General features: G+C 48.2%; 1 protein-coding gene across 3 annotated transcripts; it reads right to left on the bottom strand.

Annotated features, from left to right (window-relative positions):
- Window positions 1-6,768: 6,768 nt before the first annotated feature.
- Tmbim6 (transmembrane BAX inhibitor motif containing 6) lies at window positions 6,769-22,596 on the bottom strand. Of its 3 annotated transcripts, none has more exons than XM_021634930.2 (10): window positions 22,469-22,596; window positions 15,728-15,813; window positions 15,304-15,412; window positions 12,852-12,972; window positions 10,869-10,917; window positions 10,675-10,772; window positions 10,424-10,503; window positions 9,953-10,053; window positions 9,280-9,355; window positions 6,769-8,368 (listed from the first exon to the last, which is right to left on the bottom strand). In XM_021634930.2, the coding sequence occupies exons 2-10, from the start codon at window positions 15,781-15,783 to the stop codon at window positions 8,345-8,347; spliced, it is 714 nt and encodes a 237-aa protein (XP_021490605.1). In that variant the 5' UTR covers window positions 15,784-15,813; window positions 22,469-22,596; the 3' UTR covers window positions 6,769-8,344. The 3 variants fall into 3 exon arrangements, with proteins under 3 accessions (XP_021490605.1, XP_021490606.1, XP_021490607.1); XM_021634931.2 differs by having other exon boundaries at window positions 22,465-22,575; XM_021634932.2 differs by lacking the exon at window positions 22,469-22,596 and adding an exon at window positions 22,112-22,260.

A 22,596-nucleotide genomic window follows, 5' to 3' on the forward strand; every position in this document is an offset into this window, starting at 1 on the left:
GACTCGCCATGGAAGCTGTGGCGTGTCCCACAGTTTACCCTTTGGTCCCGACAGCTTCACTTACAAATGTCTATTACAGTGAGTCACTGGTCTGGTTCGAGGCCTCTGGCTTCTGCTCCGCCATCAGTACTGGACCCTCAGCAGGACTCCTCCTGAGCAGGTACCACACACCCATAACTGTGGAACTGTGGCACTGTGACAGCGGAGGCAGAAGCTGGTGGAGGCCTGCCCAGGACACAGGGGACACAAAACAAACTGGGCTAGAGAAGGAGAGTCCACTGGAATCCATCAAGGGTGTGTATTTACGTGTATGTAAGAGAGCAAGAGGGAACATAGGACTTGGAGGGAGGAAAGAGGAGAGAGAAATGATGCAATTGTAATCTCAGGAAATAAAGGATTAAAAAAATATATAAGGAAGTAGATGGAGGGAAAAGAAGCCCTACTGGGTGGCTTCATTACATAGTCCAGGCTGGCCCTGAATCCATGACACTTCCTGCTCCTGCTGTGGCCTCTCCAGGCCTGAAAGCACAGGGCCCCCAACACCAACCCTTCCATTCTCTTAGCAACAATGAAAAAGCCTTTCTCCCCAAATGAGAAAGTGTTGCCAGTAGATGGCGCAAGGGGAGGCAGCGTCATGGTTTGCCGGGCTGCTCTGTCACCGTGTGGTCAGAAGAGGAAACGCAGGGCTCCTCCGCCTCTTGACAACTTGGGCGGGCTTTGGGCGAACGGGAACCATCCCACACGACTGGAACTATCCCTGCTCATTCTGCCCTCCGGGCATGCATCCCGAGAGACACATTTCCTACCACCAACCTCAGGGCATGGTGGCTGGCAAGGCAGCTGGACAACCCCGCTGTTTCTCTCTAGCCCTTGTGAGGTCAGGACGCCTGCTCCCTGGAACCCGGAAGACAGAAACGCCTTTGGATGCGTCCAAGTTGTTGCACATGCCAGGGTTAATTTCCATTCGGAGTTTGTTTATTCAGCCAACAATGGAGGAATTACTGAATTGTTCCCAGTTTTAGGCTCCCAGTTTTAGGTTGTTAGAACTGAAACAGGAGCTAAGTTCACTGGGCAGAACACTTGCCTAAAATTCACAAAGCCTGACCTGGGTTCAGTTTCCAACCCTGCACAAAAGGAGATGCTCAGGCCAGAGCCTGCAGTTCCAGGACTGGCAGGGGGAGGCAGGAAGAAGGGCTATGTGAGCCTGGTCTCAAAGTGAAAATACGGAGCTGGAGAGCTAAGTCAGCAGTTAGAAGAACACACTGCTCTTGCAGAGGACGGGAGCACTCACCCCTGTCAGCTCACAGTTTTGACCGTCCAGGTTCCCCAGGGTTTGACAACTCTGGCCTCCCTAGGTGTGCGCATGAGACACACACACACACACACACACAGGAGGGGTGCCATACAGCATTTGTGAAAACATAGTTTCTTTTTCTCTCAGGTACCCAGTATTGCAATTGCTGGATTAAATGGCTGGGCATGGTAGCACCTTTATTCCCAGTACTTGGGAGGCAGAGGCAGGCAGATCTCTGTGAGTTTGAGGCCAAGCTAGTCTACAAAAGTGAGTCCAGGACAGCCAGGGCCACACAGAGAAACCCTGTCTCAAAAAACAAAGACACAAACAAAAAAACCAGCCGGGCATGCTGGCACATGCCTATAATCCCAGTGCTGTGGGAGGCAGAGGCAGGCAGATCTCTGTGAGGCTGCCTGATCTACACAGTGAGTCCAGGACAGCCAAAGCTATAGAGAAACCCTGTCTCGAAAAAAAAAACAGAGGGGGTTGGAGGGAGAAGAGAAGATCCCTGGAACTGGGTAGGTTCTGAGTTTTGAGCTGTGTGGCAAGGATGCCAAGAACAGACCTTGGGTCTTCTGCAGGATCAATGCAGGCAACCTTTTCTGCAGCCCTCATTTAAGCGACCTCTTAGCACAATACACCCAGTCTCCTAGTATAAAGACCCTGAGTACAAGGGCCTTGTTTTATAAGAAGCTGCCAAGTAGTGTTGCAGAGGCTAGACCTCCCTCCTGTCACCAGTGATTCAGCAGAGGCCCTGTTGCTCTACACTTCCAACAGCACCTGGTGCTGTCAATACCTACATACATGTACACATATGTACATACACATATATACATATTGTGGTCTGAACAGGAATGGCCGCCATATTCACGTGTGTGAATGCTTAGCCCAAGGGCAGAGGCACTATTAGCATGGATGGCTTTGTCAGAGTAGGTGTGGCCTTGCTGGAGGAAGTGTGTCACTGTGGGGGCGGGCTTTGAGGTCTTCAATGCTCAAGCTACCACCAGTGTGAAATGCATTCTTTCTCCTCCTGGCCGTCTGTGGCTCAAGATGTAGAGCTCTCAGCTCCATCTCCAGCACCGTGTCTGCCTGCTTGCTGCCATGCTTCCTCTGGAACTGTAGGCCAGGCCCAGTGAAATGTTTTCCTTTCTAAGAGTTGCCTTGGTTGTGCTATGGCTTCACAGCAACAAAACCCTCACACACATATATTATACATATATATGTGTATATCTGTACACATATTTTTATTTTTATTTTTTATGTGCATTGGTGTTTAGCCAGGATGTACATCTGTGTGAGCTCTTGGAATTACAGACAGAGCTGCTATATGGGTGCTGGGAGTTGAACCTGGGTCCTCTGGAAGAGCAGACAGTGCTCTTAACCACCGAGTCATCTCTCCAGCCCCCATATTTTATTATATATATATGAGCCATATTTTATGCCTGCTTTAGTTTACATCTCCCTAATGTCTGATGAGCTAATATACCATGACACCTCACCAGACTTTCTCCTGATCTCTGGCCTCCTCCACCTCTCGTGTGCTGGATTTACAGTTCAGGCTAGCCTAAAATTTACTGTATTGGTCAGAATGGCCCCAAGCCCCTGGCAGTCCTTCTGAATTAGCCTCCTGAATGCTATGATTACAGGCTTCTGGCTAAAATTTTCTCTATTTAAAAAAAAATTTGTTTTTAGCTCAAGGTTGAACAAACTCAGGGAATCACACATTCTAGGCAAGGGATGTACCACTGGACTCCATTCCAAACGGTGAAATTTTAATTGGCAGATAAATTATATAATGATGTCTACATACCTTGCAGAACTAAATCACATAATGTTCTAGAGATCAAACCTCTGGCCTCAGCCTAGGCATATAGGCAAGTTCTCTGCCACCAAACTATATATACAATGCCCCCATTTTTCTTACTTTTCCACCTAATGTCTTAATTAAAACTTTAATTTTGTTTGTTTCTTTGAGACAGGATTTTTCTGTCTAGCCCTGGCTGTCCAGCAAATAGCTCTGTAGACCAGGCTGGCCTTGAACTCACAGAGATCCCCTGCCTCTGTCTCCTGAGTGCTAGGATTAAAGGCCACCACTGCCTGGAGTATTTTCTTACTTATGTGTATATGTCAATGTCTGTGTGTGGGTATGTGCACAAGTGCAGTACCTGCAGAGGCCTAAAGAGGGCGTCAGATCCATGGGAGCTGGAGCTACATTGTGAGCCCCTGGACACAAGCGTTAGAAAGGGTCCCCTGGAAGAGCAGGAAACACTGGTAACTGCTGAGCCGTCTCTCCAACAGCCATTCCACCCACCTTACTGGATTTTACTCTTCTGGGCGGTGGCACTTCATGTCCCTGTAGTGTCTTCCTGTAAACGATACTTAGTCTAGAACTTCCTGTGGCTCAGACTTAGTTGTTAGTAAACAAACAAACAACCTTTGCTGGCAGTGCTGCCCTTCTGCCTGGAGGAGCATCATGTCACATCGCCTGTTAATAGGACACTAGCAACTGCTACCACACCTGCCTTCATACAGGTTTTCAAGTTAAGGATGTACTAACACTGTAATTCCTTCATCCTTTAGCTAGAGTATTTCTGCGAAGGGAAATGCTTGCCCTCGTGCCCGGAAATAAAGGTAGAATAGGCGCAGTAGACGGAAAGCAAACAACAAGGTACTAGGAAGGTCCCCTCTCACCATCCTGCAGGATGACAACTCCCCTGGGACCTTGATGCTACGACAGGGTAAGCGGCCTCCTCTAAATGAGAATGTTAAGGACCTAAAGGAAGGAGTCATTCTTGGAACTGGAAGATTTCTGAAAACCGGAGGAGGAGCATGGGAGCAAAACCAGGACCATGACAAGGAAAACCAGCACTTTGCTATGATGGAGAACTAGGTCCATGTGGACTCACCCAGAGCCTGGTGCTATTCTGTGTCCTTCACCTCTTCTTCCCAAAGGACACGGAGGAAAATCCTGTGTTCTGATTCCTCCCAGATTACCAACTCTGGTACTTGGACTTCATTCTTTTATGTTTTGTGTGTTTTCTTGTATATTAAAGGAGAGGATTTTAAATGATGCCTTAAAAAAAAAAATAAAGGTAGAATAGGAACAGAAGGCTAAAATGCTGTTTCCCTTTACAGGTGTTCAGAGTGGCTGGTTGCTAGCTCTTCCGAAGGCATTTTAAGAATATAAAGAGAGCTGTGAAATGGCTGGGCAGGGGAAGCACCTGCTTCCAAGCCTGATGACCACAGGGACCGAGGCAGGGTGCACAGAGTCAGGAGGTACTGCCCCACTCGCTCCGTGCCATGGCTAGTGCCGATCAGCCGTGCTTTTCCAACCCTGTCCAAACACACACAACAACAAAGAAATGATACAAGTGCACACGACACTGTGGCTGAGGGAGAAGTTCAGTTGGTAGATTGCGTTCTTGGTAACAGAAAGCTCCAGGTTCAAAACCCAGCAGCTAATAAAAGCAGATGTGGTGGCAAATGCTTGCAATCAACCACTTGGGAGGTAGGAGCAGGAGCATCAGGTCAAGGCTACTCTAGGCGACTCAGCAAGTTAGAATAAGTAAATCCAGTTCCAGGGTCTCCAGTGTCCTCTACAACATCCACTGGCACCACGTACACATATGTTGCTCAAACATACATGTATTCATACACATATATACATACACAATACACAGGCAACACATTCATAAACTAAATCTGAACAAACAAAAATACCAGGCATGATGTCATCATTTCAGCACTTGTTTAGAGCAGAAAGATTGAGGTCAGAGCCAGCCTGGGCTACACAGCAAAACCCTGTCTAAAAACCACAAAACGTTGTAATTCCTACTGAGGCTTAAGTTGTTCCACGTGTATCTAGCAGTATTTCCTGTGGTTTACCCTGGAGCCCTCTTGACTGTCGGTCTTTGACAGAGTTCACTATGTAGCCGAGGCTGGCCCCTATGGCTCCTTTCCTGCAGCTCTTGACACAGGCCTCTCAGCACCTTCAAGGTCTGGTTCTGAGAAGGGGGTTCTGGGAAACACAGCCTCGTGCCTGCCAATCTTTGTCCGAACACTGTGCAGATCTCCCAGTGTGGAGCATCCGTTGCTGCAGCCGTCTTCCTCCCTCCGGCTCTGGCTAGGCGGCCCTGCCATTCATCCTCCATTAGCGTGGCCGGGGGGAGTTGAAAAGGGCTCTGGCTCTTGCAGGTCATACTACTACCATGGATTTGGGGTGATGAGATTTTGCTGAAACCAATTCACTTCTCCCTGTTATCCAAAGGGCAGAGTTTAGCCCAGGACAGGAAGAACGACAGTGCTCCGGAACTTTCCTCAGCCTTACCTATGTACATTGAGATCACAGAAGCAACTGGTCCCACACACCGAATGCATCGCTGGCTTCGGCTCGGCTAAGAGATGGCGCAATGGGTAAAGGAGACTAAGTCAGACCGCTGCAACCCACAAAAAGGTGGAGAACCCCCTCCAGTCATCCAGAGCTCCAAACGTGTGCCACAGCACCTCTCCCATGGTCAAAATGAAGGAAACTGTTCAAAAGCGCCTCGCAGGCACTTAGTCACTCGAGCGCCTGGCATTTGTGTAAGTGAAACACGCGTGCTTGTGTAGCAGAAGCGGCACACTGTTCGTGCAGAGGCCCCACGCTCCATTCCCAGCAGCCATGTCAAGCAGCTCCAGGGCCTCAAATAGTGAAAAGTGGTGCCTCCCTCCCACTCAAGACTAAAGCTGTTCTTAAGCCCTTAGGGCAAGCCTTTCCTCAGTGAGAAGACACATGAGGAACCTTCCCAGGTTGTCTCTAGCTGCGCGCGGCCGTTTGAATGTGGCCCACGGCTAATGGAGCTGTGACCACGTCAGGAGGGGTCTGTCCCTGCAGTTGGCTTTGAGGTACAGTCTCCCCATTTCCAGTAGCTGCAAGCTCAAATAAACCCTTCTCCATGCTGCCCTGTCACGTTTTAACTCGGCACCAAAAATTAACAGATGGTGATTTATGGGATTCAAACAGGTCACACTGAGCAACACAGACAGGAGGAACAAGAGCTGACAGTCCACACTGAACCTAAGCGTCAGCTAAGCAGGCGAGGCGAGCGGCCTGGCCTCAACTCGCCTGTGCACTCACAGGGATGTTCACTCACTGGGAACCTGTGGTACAGCCTGGCCACATGAACACAGCACCTGCAGGATGAGAGTAGTCTGGGCGCTGGTGCACACCCTAACTGCCCCAGCCACCACAGACACACAGTAAGGTCAGGTGAGCAGAGGGCTCTGGAGGAGGCCTGGGATACACAGAAGAAAATCTTAACAGTCGTGGAATGCTGGGGTTCCAGAGTGGGGGCCTGAGTGTGGGCCTTGCTCCTGTCTCCATGTACAGAACACACTGGGTCCAGTCAACACCCAGCTCAGACCAGCAACATCGCAGGCCGCAGCCCAGCCCAACCCAGCCCAGCCTGCCCTTGATGGAGCACAGAGACATCAGGAAAGGTTAAGGAATTTTCTTTATTTTTTACAAATTAAGACTATGTAGATATATTTTTTTAATCAAAAACACCTTTGTCTTCACAGTATGAGTTAGAGAATGCAGCCTGAGCTGAAAAACCAAAGAACTAGGGAAGAAAGTGGAAATGACAAGGATACCGGTATTAAAAACCTGTTAGGTATTTTCTTTAAAAGTAGTTTTATATCTTATCATTCTTGGCACTGTTTCTAAAGAAAAACTCCTTTATCCCAAGCAAAAAAGCACAAGAGGTGGAGTCTGGCTTCAAGAGGTGGAACCCAGTCAGCTCCTGAGGCCTCAGAGAGTCATCTTTCTGGAAGAGTTGCTGATGTCCAGTAGGTAGGGTCAAGCCAGGGTGGAGGCAGCAGGCCACTGGGGAAGCATCCACAGTGGCCCTGGGCCTCTTAGGGCACGCCATTGCAGAAGCAGTTTCGTGGGACAGAGAGCCAGCAGCCAATGTGTCAAATCACACTGGCTGTGAGCAGGGAAAGCCCAGAACACCATCCTATTGGTATCAGGCTGTCAGTGGCCTGGTAGGCAGGGTCACGGCCTCGCTGGTGCCACCTTCTGTGCAGACTGTGAAGGCCCACAGTTTGGTCACTGGCTGCTGCCCAGAAGACCAAAAATTTTTGGAAACTGAACGCTAAAGTGACCATGACCTACTGCCTCAAATCTCTGGTCTGATATTCCCTAATCGTGTCCAGGCAGACAGACAAAAATGCACTCAAGCGCTATGTAAAGCGCCGCCTCACTGACCCTGCCTGTGTGGAAGCGCTCAGTAGGTGGAGCTCCCCCAGAGCTGCAGCCCTCACCTCAGCTGGTGAGGCTCAGGCATCCTCCTTCCTATCCTGCCCCCGAGACTCTTATTAACCAACGCCAGGAGGCCAATCAGTAACACAGGCTGTTAACTTTACAGACCAACAAAGAAAAATACAATAGGGGAACTTGAGAACTGTTCTGCCTTGCCCCTCATTGAACATGGGACCACAGCTGCTCTTCCTGTACTCAAGCCTTCCCACCACAGTGGAAAGCAGGTAAATTCCCTGAGGGCCTCTCAGAGGTGTAAGAGAGCACCCACAGGTCCATGTTCCCTCCTCAAGGCAAGGCAGAAAGGTGTTTGCCAGACTGAATTAGGCAGCAGAGGAAGCCAAGCACCCACCAGAGCCAAGCACTTCCCAAGGCAAACACACTGCCCAGCCTCACAGAACTGTGAGAAACAAACCACAAGGGTCAAGAGTCCAGGGGTCCACCTGTGGAGGTGTGCAGAAGCGCGGACACCTGCTCCTCTGCTCATCTTGATGGACTGGCTGCCTGCGCACAGCAAGAGCCTATGGATGGGCTGACAGAAAGGGAATGAGGAAGAACCCCAGGAATGTGAAGCCAAACTCCAAACTATATTCACTAATCAGTTTTTTGATCAAAAAATTCAAAATAGAGAAAACCACAAAGTACAAAAGCTTTCCTGATGCTTTTCATTATCATAGATCACGACACCTGTGATGTGTGCAAAGAACTGAGGGCGAAGGAGGAAAGTCAAGCTGGAGAGGCTGCCGGCCAGTTCACTTCTTTTCTTTCTTCTTGTCCTACAAATGAACACGGCAACAATCACCTAATTAATTTTCCCCTCTGAAAAGAAGACCGAGGGGCAAGGATGGAGAGGGGTGCGGACAGCGTAGAGGATACCAAGGGCTTGGCAGGAACAGGCTCTCTCACCCTGAGCTGCAGAGGCAGGAACCACCTTAACTTCAGCCCAGACAGAAAGGACCAGAGCTCAGCAGCTCACAGGAACTGCTCATCTTCATGGTGTCCATCCAGCTGTGGCAGAGCCCACACGGAGCCACCAACCCCCGCCCTGTGACCACTCCACCCTACTGTACTTGCTGTCTTGTATTCCTAAATCCAGGTTATAATGGAGAGCACATAGGTTCACTGTCCCTCTACTATTGGACAGACTGACAAGCAGATGGGGCTGGAGAGCTGCTCAGCCGTCAAGAGCACTGGCTGCTCTGGCAGAGGACCTGGCTTTGATTGCCAGGACCCACCCGGAAGCTCCCAACTGTCTTTGCCCCAATTCTAGGAGATCCAATGCATGCAGCAGACATGCATACCTGCAGACACTTACACATATTCATAAAACTTTAGAATTCTAAACTGATCCACTTCTGATACTCACAAAATAGACTCTACACAACGTCTTCTCCAACACCCTTTTTGGGTCCTGATAAGGTCTGTAATCTTAAGTTCTTCATGAGGTGTGTTGCGTTCATAGGCAAACTGTCTTCCATTTGAAACTCACCTCAGCTATTCATTTATACCTTAAAAGTGTTGTTACGAAGTCTCTTTTCTTCATCATCAAGGGCTGCTGGTTTACCTCCTGTTTGAGGGCCTGCCTTGCACATTTGCCCTACACAGCGCCTGGGCAACTTTTCAAAAACTCCCACCCACATGCTGAACAGGAGCCACTCTTCCCTGTGTGGGCTGCAGGCTGACTCACCTTCTCATTCAGAGCCAGGATCAGCATGAGCTTCCGGAAGAGTGTAACAAAATCGAGGAAGAGGTCAACGCAGTGCCTGAAAGAGAAGAACTCTTTAGTCACAGCACTTCCCACCTCCTTCACCTTCCTTCAGGAAGCGCCCAGCCAGCCACCAGCTCAGTCACTTTCCCCCACACTCCACCCACACTGAAATAGTCCGGGATCCTTTTCAACTCAACAAATCCACGAGGCACCTGGAGACTACACTCGAAACAGACACAAGTGAACCTGAAACCACCAAGTACCAATAACTCATACTGAGACCAACAGGACTGATACTTAACAGACCACGCACACCCTCTCGCTACCACTGAAAAGCAGCATAAAGGAGAAAGCCCCTTCACTCCTACGCGTGAGACCCCAAGCTCAGCTCGCCCAGCACTGCTGAAGCCCTGCATCTAACACCTAGCCACGGCATAAACCCCTGCTGCATGCCCATAATATCCCAGCACTCAGGAAGCAGAGGATTAGAAGTTCAAGGTCATCCTCAGCCACACAGTGGGTTCAAGGCCAGCCTGGACTACATGAGACCTGGCCTCTTAAAAAATTAACAAACTTCACACGTATGTATGGTTACGGAATGAATACTTTGTCTCAACCTTTATCCTCAAGGCAGAGCAGTTCTCACACTTACCAGATGTAATCCTTATCTCCATTTTCAGCCTTTTCAATGATGAGCTGAGTATCAAAAAGGACAAAGCCGCACATGACCAGCAGCCCCACATACAGGTTTGCCTAAGAGAAGAAAGAGAGGACGTTACATGTGTAGTTGTAGTAGCAGGGAAAACAGCCTCTTTTCTGCTCTTACCCACCCTGAAAACATATCACATGCTAACCCGGAAGACAATCAAGCCCGCACTCCCTCCCGAAATGCAATTCGCTTTTCACTCCTTCAATTTGGGACTGAGCAAACCCTGTTCTGAGCTGTGCCTAACCGTTTCTTCCCGCTGTGGCAGAGGGCGACATCCTAGGAAGGTTTTGAAGGTCTGTAGGGCACTACCCAAAGAGAGTGAGTATCCTACAGGATTCACCTACTTTGTTTAGAGTTAGGTAAGAAAAATGTAGGAGGCAAACAGGTGCTGAAAAGGTGTATACTAAATCTCACCTGGAACAGCCAAATGGATCCAAAGAAAAGGTTCCCCAGAGAAGACAGGAACATGAGGCTCATAGCTGACATCAGGACACCTGGTAAGACATGGCAAACACTGTCAGGAGAAAAGCCAAAGGAGGACAAAAACAAGCACACTAAGGCCATTTCTAACTGGCTCCCACAGAGTCCCCAGAGCCCCGAGGAAGAAAAGGCGGCCTAGTGACAGGGCTCTAGAGCAGGGCCCAGAGCTTGTTTCCAGTCCATACCTCCCAAGAACAGGTAGCTCCGGCGCCTGGCGTAGAGCGCACTCAGGCTGAAGCAGGTGAAGATCATAGCCGTGCCCATAAAGGCGGTAGGGAGGATGCTGTGAAAGAAAAGGCCACGAGTTGAGGGTTACAACTATGTGGCCTGTATTTAGGAGGCTATGCAAAGGCACAAAGATACAAAACAATACAGTTACCTGGGATTGATGGCAATGCACAACTCCAAAGCAGGGCCCAGGCCAACTCCTAGGAAACAAAGCCCACAACATAAAATTACCATCAGTTCTGAAAAGGACCCTCATTCAAAGGCTGAACAATCCCTTTTACTCTACTCTTGCATTTTCAAGAGACTATATAGCTAAATTAAATCATAAATGCATCTGTCTTCTTAGCTCAAAGCTGTAGATGTCTTCCGGAAGACTAGGATTAGTAACAATAAAGGAGAAATGTCATGTATTTCTGAGACTGCACTGTGGGCCAGGCCACACCAGAGAACAGGGTAAGAGCAGAGCCTGGCAGCCTTGGCCTCAGTCCTTCAGATCACCCACCTCGGTCGTCAGGGACAGCCAGACCAGTTTCCCCAAGGGATCACATGGCAACAGAAAGCAACTTTTCCTATCCCAACACTTCCTCTACTCTAGCTATTTGCTCTCCTGATAATCTACCCCTAACTCCTTTAAAACTAGTGTTCCCTGAGCCTTATTTACTAAATCTCCTTGCTAAGACTTCTGTAACCCTGTACAGCTTAGACTCTCACCGACAGCCTGGTGTGGTAAGCACAGTGCACTTTAAAGTACTTTATTATATAGCAGGAGTCTTGTTTCCCTTAGTAAGAATTCTAAAAAGTATTTTTGTAGCCCTGGCTGTCCTGGAACTCACTCTGTAGACCAGGCTGGCCTCAGAGACCGCCTGTAGGCTCCACCATACCCAGTAAGAGATGAACTTTTAACCAGCCTCTAACTTGGCTCATGTCTATCATTTAAAAACTCATGAACCTCATTCATTTGAGCCATGCTTTTTTTTTTTTTTTTTAAATATAAAATATGTCATAGTTGTAGTAAAATTTTTGGTTGCTTAAAAAACCCAGTTATGTGCTGGGCAGTAGCAGCACACGCCTTTAATCCCAGCACGTGGGAGGTAGAGGCAAGCAGATCTCTGAGTTGAAGGCCAGCCTAGTCTACAGAGCAAGTTCTAGCCAGGGCTACACAGAGAAACTCTGTCTTGAAAAAACAACCCCCCAAAAAAGCAACCACAATAAAACCCAAAAAGCAAGCACGGCCATCAATAACAGCTATGTTACGTGAGAATGTTTTTAATACCACATGTGGGACATGGGGCTGCCTCAGATTGTCTGCAGCTGCTATGATTTAGCTCGTGTTCTAAGAGGGATGTGATTTTTTGTCAGCTGCAGATAGTTTATATTTGAAATTCTGGAGACTCTTGAGAGGGTATAAATCTAAGAGAGGCCCAAGAGGGCCTATGATGGCGGCTGCTGTCCCTGCTGCTGCTTTTGCTGCATTGCTGTTTGCTGTTCTTCTGATGATGAAGAGACTTGCAGAGTGGACTTTCTCCAAGAAACTTGACAGCCCTAATAAGCAGGAAGAAGTCCAAAGAGGTCTATGCTCCCTTTCCCCACTGACCTCCTCTCTCACCTATCTAGTGTTTGGAAGGGATTGGGATGGAGAAGCTGGTCAATTCAGGAACCCAAATAAAGTAGACAAAGGTCTGGCTACACAGTCGTTAGCTACAAAGGTGCTTCCCCCTGTATGCAAGATGCACCTGCATGAAACAAGGCAGGACAAAGCAAAAGAAAACTTCAGATACAAGTGTGACTAACTGCTGGGTTGAGGAGAGCAGAGGGGAGAGAGCACAGCAGTGTAATGGGATTTAGGAATACAGAGACAACTGCTCTGAAAGAATTGTACACAGCGGCTAGAGAGATGGCTCAGCAGTTAAGAGCACTGTCTGCTTCTCCAGGAGTCCTGAGTTCAATTCCCAGCAACTACATGGTGGCTCACAACTGGAATCTGGTGCCTCTTCTGGCCTGCAGGTGCACATGCACTCATACATAAAACAAAAAAATTGTGCACAGACAAAAAAATCTACGCCAGTTTTAGTCTAAAGAAGTACTAAAGATTCCAACACCAGCTCCTGTCCCATTAGACAGCCTCTTTACGTACCTGTCAGGAAAGCGAAGCCAGCCAGAAGTCCCAGTCTTTTCTGCTCAGTTTCGTGGCTATGAGGTGTTGCCATCAGCCACATCATCAAGCCCAGGGAGCCCAAGGCAGAGAGCAGGCCAGCCTGTTAGAGGCAGTCAGGAAGTAAGTGGCTGAAGGAGTCATGTTTACAAGGCTCAAATACTCAGTGAAATTCCTAACATCTGCTTCTCAACCCAGAGGCAGAGGAAAAGGAAGTATGTTCTCAGAGAGAATGGGGGGAGGGGGAACGAGAACACTGGAAGGTGGGGCTAAGACATGGTCAATGGCAAAGGCTCTTTGTGGTCTGTCAGTTACAGAACTACTCAAGTCAAACAGAAAAGACAAGCCAAACTGAAAGCTGCTAGAAAAAAGCATATCGCACCCGTAGAACAAGCAAAACCAACCCTTTTGTCCACTTATAAGAAAAAGCGGGGGGGGGGGCACCACAAAACAAAACAAAGAAAAGCTGATGGCCTGAGTTGTTCCATCCCTAGGACCCAGTGGATAAAGGGAGAAACACATGGAAGGCTTTTGGGTGTGTGTGGGTGTGTTCTAGAGGTTTAAAATCACTCAGCTATTTTTGAATTTTCTACAGTAAACATTAGTTTTGTAAGAAGCATTTTTAAAGGGAAAACCCACCCACAGGAATTAGGAGAGCGCTGAGGATAATCACTGGCACTGAAGCTCCCTGCCATAGCTCCAGTCTCATCACTGACAGCAGTTAATGGTCATACAGTTATGGTTCAAGAGGATGCTGATCAGCAGCTGAAGGGTCTCAGGGAACACAGAGCTTTCAGCATCCTCTGGTCACATTTTCTCAAAACGATTAATGCACAGCCTTACTTTAGGTGTTTCTTCTTCCTTTTTCTTTTTTTCTTTTTTCTTGAGACCAGGCTGGCCTCGAAATCACAAAAGACCCGCCTGCCCCTGCCTCCCGAGTGCTGGGATTAAGGGTGCACACCACTGCCCGGCTTACGTGTTTCTTTTCTCTCTCTTTTTTTTTAATTTATTTATTTATTTATCTATCTATTTATTTATTTAAATGTAGATGAATGCTCTATCTTCATCTACACCTGCATGCCAGAAGAGGACATTAGATCCCTGTATAGATGGTTTTAAGCCACCATGTGGTTGCTGGGAATTGAACTCAGGACCTCTGGAAGAGCAGACAGTGCTCTTAACCTCTGAGCCATCTCTCCAGCCCACGTGTTTCTTGTTAAAGACACTGTCATATATTGTTGACTCACAAAGCTGACAGATGAACATATTTTCCCCTGAAGTAAATCAACCACCACACCAGACAACATTTCAGCAACCATGTTGTTTTGCAAAATCAGCAACAAAAACATAAAAGGGCAGGTCATGTGTGCACACCTGTAACTGTGCACCCGGGGGCAGAAGCGGGCGCACGGCCCAGCCGGGACCACATGGGAAGACACCGTCCGCATGTACACCAGGCTGTGTGCAGCTCGTGGCGAGAAGCATGTATGATGCCCAGCAAACCCAGCACAGAAAGCAAAAGGGAGCACTGAGCCTGTAAAAGACCACGAGCGAAGCATGTTCCTGACCTCTACTGGGCATGGCAGAAAAGATGAGTCAAAAGTGTGACCACTTCACATGTTCACAAAAGTGCCAAACAGTGAGCCTGGAGTGGCTGAGTCCTCACTCAGTCCGTGTGCAGAACAGACTGCACTTTTCATTACTTCAAACAACAAAAATACAAAAAATAAAAAAAATAAAAAAATTACCAGGAAAAAAAAAAAAGACCTAGAACTTGCTTTGAACTCAAGGATCAAAGCCTTGCCCTTTTGAGTGCCTAAAGCAATTTTTCATATAATCCTTGGCAGAGGATGCCTGAACAAAAGGACAATTCATTACGGTGGCAAATGTCAACACAAACATAGCTCTGTATTTATGCTAAAAACAGGCACTCTAAAGCCAGGCTGCTGGGGAACTTTAAACTTTTTGGCTATTCTTTAAATAGCTTTTTTCTGCTGGTCAAACCCGAACTCCTCTCCATGCATTGAAGGTCTCCCCCAAGCATGAAGACAATGGATGGGTCAGGTCTGAACAAGTCCCAACCCTCCCTCTTCTGACAGCTTTTCAGTTACTTTGTTCTAAGCACTCCAATCACTGAGGCCACAGAGAAAGGTGGGCCAGGCACCCTGCCAGGGAGTGCTGGCACCTAGCACAAGTGTGAGGATGGGCTTGTGTGTCAGCTGCCACTGACTGCACACCACCAGAGCCAAGCACCCAGTGGAAGAGACTGCCACGCTCAGCTCCAGAGAGGAAGCTGTTTAATGATGTCCTGAGCCACAGGCCGGCTGAGCTCTGATAAGGATATTGAGGAGGGACAGGAAGAGGTTACACTGTTACGTTGTTTTCTTCCCAATGGAGTCTGTGCCACTGCACCCACAGAGAAAACTGTTCTTACCTGAATGAAATGTGTGACCACATGGACATAGGCCCCTGCCGCCGCCACAAACATACAGAGTGCAAAACTGGCATAGACCTTCTTTAGGTGCTGCTGTGTCGAGGGAGTTCTAGGAAAGAACGTGTAACACACCAGGTAAGCTACAAGTTATCTCTTTCTCCCTTGCCAGACAGTAAGTGGGAGTTATATTAGGAAGAGCCTCACACACTTTGGAAGAACATATCAGAAAGGCCGTTTGGAGAACGGCTTGCAGAATCTTTACATGAGCACTCAGGACCCACACTGGACCAGTGACTGGCCAGTGACTACAGAGCGGCCCTAGAACCTGGCTACTTATGCTAGGCTTCTCTGGAATACACATAAAAGTTACCCAACTAAGAGCAGAAACTAGGTATGGTCAGAATAGCACAGTTACATCACTTACATGTGGGAAAATTTTAAGAGGGCATCAAAGTTGATCTTCCGATCAAATATGTTCATGGCTCCAAGATCTGTTCAGCACAGCTTCCACTGAGGAAAAGAAAAGCTTATTTTATAGACACCGGGATGCATAAGAACACAGGCACCTTTTTAGTAAAGTTACTGCTTTACTCTATGGGTATATGTGTATACACATATGTACAGGGATATACACACATGAATGAGCACTATATGCACGTAGTATCCAAGGAGGCTAGAAGAGGGCATCTGACTCACTGGGGCTGCGGGTCTAGGAAACTGTGAGTCACCTGACATGGGTGCTGGGAACCTTTCTGTTTATTTAAGACAGGCTCCTACTAGGAGCCTAGACCAGAGCTTGCTGTATAGACCAGGCTGGCATCGAACTCAAGAGATCTGCCTCTGCCTCCTCAGTTCTGGGATTAAAGGTGTGTGCTACCACACCTGGCTTCCTTGGAATCGTTCTTGTAGAGAGACTGTAATAGTATAAATGTTTCCTCATACTCTTTCTGAAATCTTGGTGTGTGCGTGCCCTCACGATTGCAGTGTGCAGCTGTGCATGTGCTTGTCGTAGCACGTGCTGAGGTCGGAAGGCGCTGCCCTGGGGTCTTGGTCCCCACCTGTCACTCTGAGACAGTCATTTTGCCGCTCACCACTGTGCGTGCCAGGCTGGCCGGCCCGTGAGCTTCCAGGGATTTTACTGTCTCACTCATCTCTCCCCAAAGGCTCACAGAGGGGAACAACCATGTGTGACTTTTCTGTGTTCCAAGGACTCAAACTCAGGTTCTCAACATTTCCATTACTCACAGAGCCACCTCATCAGCCCATTTGCTGGTCTTGCCTTAGATTTCCAAATTGTTAGTATCTGCTTTTCCCCTCCTCTTCATATGGCAGTGATTAACATAAAGACTTAAGTTTTTCTTGAACTGCAGAGACAATGCTCTAATGCTTAAGTATATCTATCCTGAAACACCCATCAGCCAGAGAATTAATGATGCCATGTTATCACCTGATTACAGATCTAACCAGATCTTCCAACAGTCCCGGCCTGTCAGGCAGCCTTTCAGAACCAAAGCCAAGCACCTACCATTTCCTTTCCGCTGTGAACCTTGGTGTGGACGGTGAAAACCATCCCTGTCCCCACCCTTCACCAAAACACAAAAATTTAAAAGCAAAAAATCAAAAGCCAACCAAACTACATCCAGGTTACATCACACTAATGCCATAAAAACCAGATTAAATTCTGCCCCTAGTATCTCACAAGCAATCCTATGTACACACAGTCAGTCTACGAACTAGGGGCCAATCAAGAGCTTTCATCTTTGCTAAATACTGCTCACCCCGAGTCCTTACTAAACACACCATGCCCACTCTAGTTCTTATCTACCAAAAAGGGAAGGAGAAGAACCATTAACCTGCAATCAAAGCTACAATCCTGCACTCAGCTTCTGAGGCTTCCCAGACCAGCAGAAGGGTGCACCTCTCCAGCCTGTGGCAGCCAGCCACCAAGCCTTTCCCGAGGCTCTCTTCCCTCACAGGAAACAACCACAAGGGTTACTGCTTGCTGGATTTCTCAGACAGCCTCCTTCCTCATCACACTGCACTCACCTCGACTCTTCTAATTCAGTTTTTAAGATCAGATCTGGTGGAAGCTGCAGAGCCTAGCCAGGTGCTGCTCTTCTCTCAAGTCAGCAGCCTCTGTGCCCTCCTCATCGAGATGGTGCAACTATTGCAGGCTGTTGCAAGGCCGAGCACAGCCTTCCATAAGCATGATGAATTCATTCTCCCGAGAGCACGCTTACAGGACGGCACAATCCAGCAACTGGAAAGTGTCTTTAAGGCTTCCATTAACACTCCTAATGACATCCCCAGAGAGAACTTGCAACCTACACTGCCAAGTTTCTCAGTACTCACCACACAAGTGCTAAAGTACCTCTTGCTTCCAATTTCAAGCACCAACAGGGGGAGGGGAGCTTGTATACCCAGGAGACTGTTAGTCAGAAAGGGGCAATACTCATGTAACCAGCCCCCTCTGAGGGGAAACAGAGCACAATGGCAGAAACTCTTCTTTCCTAGTCTGCTCTTCTGACATGTTCCAGAAGATACTACCTTGCCTCTTTTCTGGGGCTCTCAGTTGATTAAAAATCAAAACAAACAAACAAAGCATTAAGATGGGGGTTGTGGTGTCACACGCTGTTCATCCCAGCACTGAGGAGGCAGAGGCACGGGGACCAGCACGGCTGGACACGGCTACAGAGGGAGAAAAGGACAAGGGCTGGCGAGGCTCCGCAGTTAAGAGCGCGGCTGCTTCCTCAGGGGCAGGTTCCCGCCTAGCACTCACATGCTGGCCTACTGCTGCTGTAACCAGATCCAGGGGACACAAGGCCTCTCTGAACTCTGAAGGCACCAGGCACACATATGGTATACAGACACATTTGCATACAAAACACTCGGTTAAAAAAAAAAAAACAAAGGGCAAGACAAAGTCGCTGTGGGTAAGAATGAGAATATCGATACTGTTTCACTTTGACTTACTAAGACACACAAAACCCTGGGCTTCTGCCACTGCTGTGAAATGCAGTCTCACTACATAAGCCAAACCTTCAATCCTCAGGGTCCTGAGGGCCCTGTCAATCAGGTTAACTTCCCTTGTTTGCTTTTACTACCTATTTCAATTTAAACAACAGCAACAATGGGGCCCTGGCTGTTCTGGAACTTGCTCTGTAGAGCAGGCTGGCCTCAAACTTGGAGATCCACCTGCCTCTGCCTCCCAAGTGCTGGGATTAAGTGTGTGTGCCACCACCGAGTGCCTTTACACCTGTATCTTTAAGGCAGAAGGGACTGTAAATATTAACAGAATCTATCAAATTTTATTATGCACATATTGCTACAATTTTGTTTTAGTATCACCAAAACGATGGTGACAGGGCCAGCCTCCATTGCCAGAGCCACCCAAATTATAAAACAGAAGAAAGAACTGGGAGGGACACACTTCTAATCCCAGCATTCTGGAAGGCTGGACAGGATAGGGAGTTCAGCAGCGTCTTGGGTTTCACAGCTGAGACTTACTAAAACAAAACCACCCCAGCCTGAGGGCTTAGCTCAAAGATCAATCATCAGTGCCCGCCCACCTGCGCTCTCTTTCACACACACACACACACACACACACACACACACACACACACACACGGGCACACACACGCGTGCGCGCACGCACGCACGCACGCGCGCACGCACGCATGCACGCGCACAGACACAACTTCTAAGTTTACTGCATAGTTTTTACCAAGAAAGGACCAGGTATTTCTGTGACCTTTTGTTTGGTAGGATAAAGCCTATCCGGATCTTGTTAAATCCCTTGTTTCCGTTCCAAGTACCCTTCTTACCCTTGTCCAGAAACAAAAGATTATCTAATGATGGTCATGCGTGCTTTGCACGCACACGCACACAAGCTGCAACACTGGGACACAAGCTTTCCTAGCATACAAAAGGGCCTACCCACCACTGGAAGAAAAAAACTATAATTTTATCATTAAGGCTTAGTAATACTTCTCTACACAAGAAAGCAAAGTTAGATAAGGAGGAAGTCCAAGAAAACAAACTAAAATTTGAAGGAACCTGATAAACCTCCTCCCTAGCTAAAACTACTTTTGTTTAAAGAGTATGCTTTTAACACATTCTTCCACTTTATCTCTTGCCCCAGAAGGCCAAGAGGTGCTCGGGAGGCAGCCTCATACTGTTAAGTGATAAGCTGCCAAGGTAGAGTTTGTTAATGTTAAATGCACTGTTGTTTGATGCTTTTCTTGCTATCCTAGGAGCAGTCAAAACAATCTCAAGACAATCCAAGGTATCAGGTTTCAACTAGGACTGGGCCTATATCATAAAACAGCGAGTGGTTCTCAGCCTTCCTAACGCTGTGACCCTTCAATACAATTCCTCATGTTGTGGTGAGCGCAGCACAAAATTATTTTTGTTGCTACTTCCTAACTGTAATTTTGCTGTTAAGAATCATGATTTAAATATCTGATATGAAGAATGTCTGATATGATGTGACCCTGTGAAAGGGCTCTCTGACCCCAGATTGAAGCCTGCTGTGCCTTAGCGCTCTCTAACCTGAACCAAATCTGGGGCCACTCCATTTATCTCTGGAGGAGCCGTCTTAGGATCAAAGCAGTCATTACTAAAGGAATGCCTACCATGTGCAATGTTTTTGAAAAAGGAGCTCTCTCTGTAGCCCTGGCCATTCTGGAACTCACAGACCAGGCCGACCTTGAACTCAAGAGATCAGACTGCCTCTCCCTCCTGAGTGCTGGGGTCAAAGGTGTGCACCAAGTGAAGCATAAGGTTTCAATGTCCTAAATACATAATCTTCCACTAGAAACCAATAATCCCTCCCCCCACTAACACCTCGTTTTACTGCCCCCCCCCCCCAAAGAACAAGCATAAATTAGGAACAAAAGAATCATGCAATTTCAGCATTCCTCAGTTAGTCCACCCAGAGTGGAAACTGCTCAACACAATCCAGTTGCTACAGCCTTTCTCTCTGGTCTTGAATGCTGTATTTAGGAAATGTGTACTACCATGAAACCTGGTTAGAAACTCTCTGGGAACTAAACAGGATCCTACATTAGCCAAGGCAAAGAGGCAAGAACAACTTAGCAGAGAGAACATTAAGTGTGGCTGGTGCCCCAGAGGGGATTAATTCCTTTGGGTAGTTTATGAAATAAAATGAAACCGCTGGAGTCTGTGCATTGTCTCCAATGATAATACGTATCAATTTGTTCCCCTCTGGATGAGCAGGGACAGGGTTCAGGATAGTTGAATTAACAAAACAGGAGGGGGAAACACAGGTAATTCACATGTGTAAAGTGTTTCTTTGACCTGCTAGCTTAGTTGTTAAATTGTATACACCGGACACGACCCTATTATCTTCACATTAAGTCCAAGCAAGAAAGAGTCCTGCATTAAATTTTTTCTTTTTCTTTTTTTTTTTTTTTTAATGGCAATGTAATAGTGGCAAGTACTGATTTGACCAGCATCAGAAAGTTAAAACTGGAGAGTCAGAACCAGCTTCAGGTGTCCTGACTTTTACAGTGCAGTGACATTTCACCCCCCACAGAAAAGCAAGCTTTCAATAAGCCCGTTTTATAACCCCCAAAACATATGTTGATTCCTACCACACTCATATTTTTTAAGCATTTCTATCAAGAACATGGGCTAGATTTCTAACAAGGCGAAAAAACAGGAATTGCAAAGTATCTGAATTAATTTTTCCTTTTCTAGTCATTAGGAAAGCAAGGCTACATTCAGATCAACAGGGAGAGAATAAGGGTGTGAAACCGTATTTCCATATGCTAAATAATGGAAGAAGGAAACTGTGGATCCAAGTTACAGATTACATTTCTCAGGGGCTCAAGCCATTCTCTCTTGGAGGAAAACTAAAGAGAAGCTAAATATTAACTTATCCTCCAAGCTAAAACAAAAACAATTTAGAGAATAAAGAAACACCAAAGAAAATAAATGTAACAATTACAAACTTAAGTGTGTTTGCAGAAGCCACGAAAAACGTGATTATGCAATCCAGGGAAATCTTTCTGGAACCAAATCTCTTAAACTACCCATACAGCCCCAAGATAAACTACATAAATATCAATAAATAACAAAAAAAAAAATCTGCCATTGACCTTTAACCTTAAAGGCCTTGTCTGCGTTTCAGGCAGTTAGCTCTTCTAAAGTGTTACACATTCACAGGTGTTTGTGTAACTCGAGAGTCTCAAATTCAATGTGGTTTTGTTGGTGTCTGGCCAACAGAAGCCTAACTGGACAGGCAATGCAACCTGGCCTGGCAGGGAATAACTTGTTTTTGTTGTTGAAGGAGGAGAAGGAGAGAGAGAGGAGAGGAGGGAAAGAACGAGATAGAGAGACAGAGAGAGAGCACCAACGCTTACTTATCAGAGATTTAGTAAGTCGGTCCAAGAAAAACCGCCCGTGGCCGCCCTTGCCGGGCAGACTTTGGGACTCCCACAGGGCTCAGGACCAAGCAATCAAGGCCACCTCACCTGTCCAGAGGGTAGCCAATCAGATCAGAGCGGGGCTGGGGAGCCAAGCCAAGCCCGAGGCTTCTCACCTCTGGCCTCTACCGTTGGCTTCCAAGTTACTAAGGAATCTCGCGTGTCACAGAGCCGTGTGACATCACCCGGGCCGCCGTGACAGGGCAGTCTGCTTAACCAGGCCTAACTCGAGAGCCCGGTCCCGACGGCTCACCCAGGCGCGGCGGCAGCGGGGTCGGGGACCCGAGAAGGCGCAGCCTAGCAGCGACCGCGGGGTGGGGCGGGAGGGACCGGACAACACAGCTTTCGCTTTCCTTTACCTCAAAGTCAGGAGCGAGGGACGTGCCCCTAATTCAAGCCTGAACCTGGCCGAGGGGAGGCCGGAGGACACTGCGAGGGACGCAGGCGACGCTCGCTCCGAGGCCTCCGCCGCAAACCCAGGCCCCAGCGCCCGGGAGACCCCGCGGGCTCGCCCCCTCCCCGCCCCCGCCGGCGCGGCTGCGCATGCGCGGCACCAGTTCCCCCGCGCCCCTCCCCGCCCGGCTCGCCCGGCTCTCGACGCAGAGCGGGCCCGGCTCCCTCCGGGGCTGATCCGTGCGAAAACGGACGCGGCTGCGCACTCCCGCGCCCTCAGCACCCCTCGCCCCGGGGTCGCCCGGCGCGAGCCTCGCACCTACCGCCTCGATCCGCCTCTCGGGAGCTCCCCTGCTCGGCTGAAACCGGACGTGCTCTGAGTCCCCCAGGGGTTGGCTCGGGAAGTCTACCCACGCCCTCCCCCTCCGCCACCAACCCCCGGAGAGGCTCC

The sequence above is a fragment of the Meriones unguiculatus genome, chromosome 8, assembly GCF_030254825.1.
Source record: "Meriones unguiculatus strain TT.TT164.6M chromosome 8, Bangor_MerUng_6.1, whole genome shotgun sequence".
Lineage (NCBI taxonomy): Eukaryota > Metazoa > Chordata > Mammalia > Rodentia > Muridae > Meriones > Meriones unguiculatus.

Bases quoted from the DNA above. Each gene is read 5' to 3' on its own strand.
- Tmbim6 (XM_021634930.2), bottom strand. From the start codon at position 15,783: ATGAACATATTTGATCGGAAGATCAACTTTGATGCCCTCTTAAAATTT. The intron at 12,973-15,303 runs GTAAGAACAGTT...TGCCTCTAACAG, and splicing joins TGGTCACACATTTCATTCAG to GCTGGCCTGCTCTCTGCCTT. The intron at 9,356-9,952 runs GTAAGTGTGAGA...CTTCTCTTTCAG, and splicing joins GGAGATAAGGATTACATCTG to GCACTGCGTTGACCTCTTCC.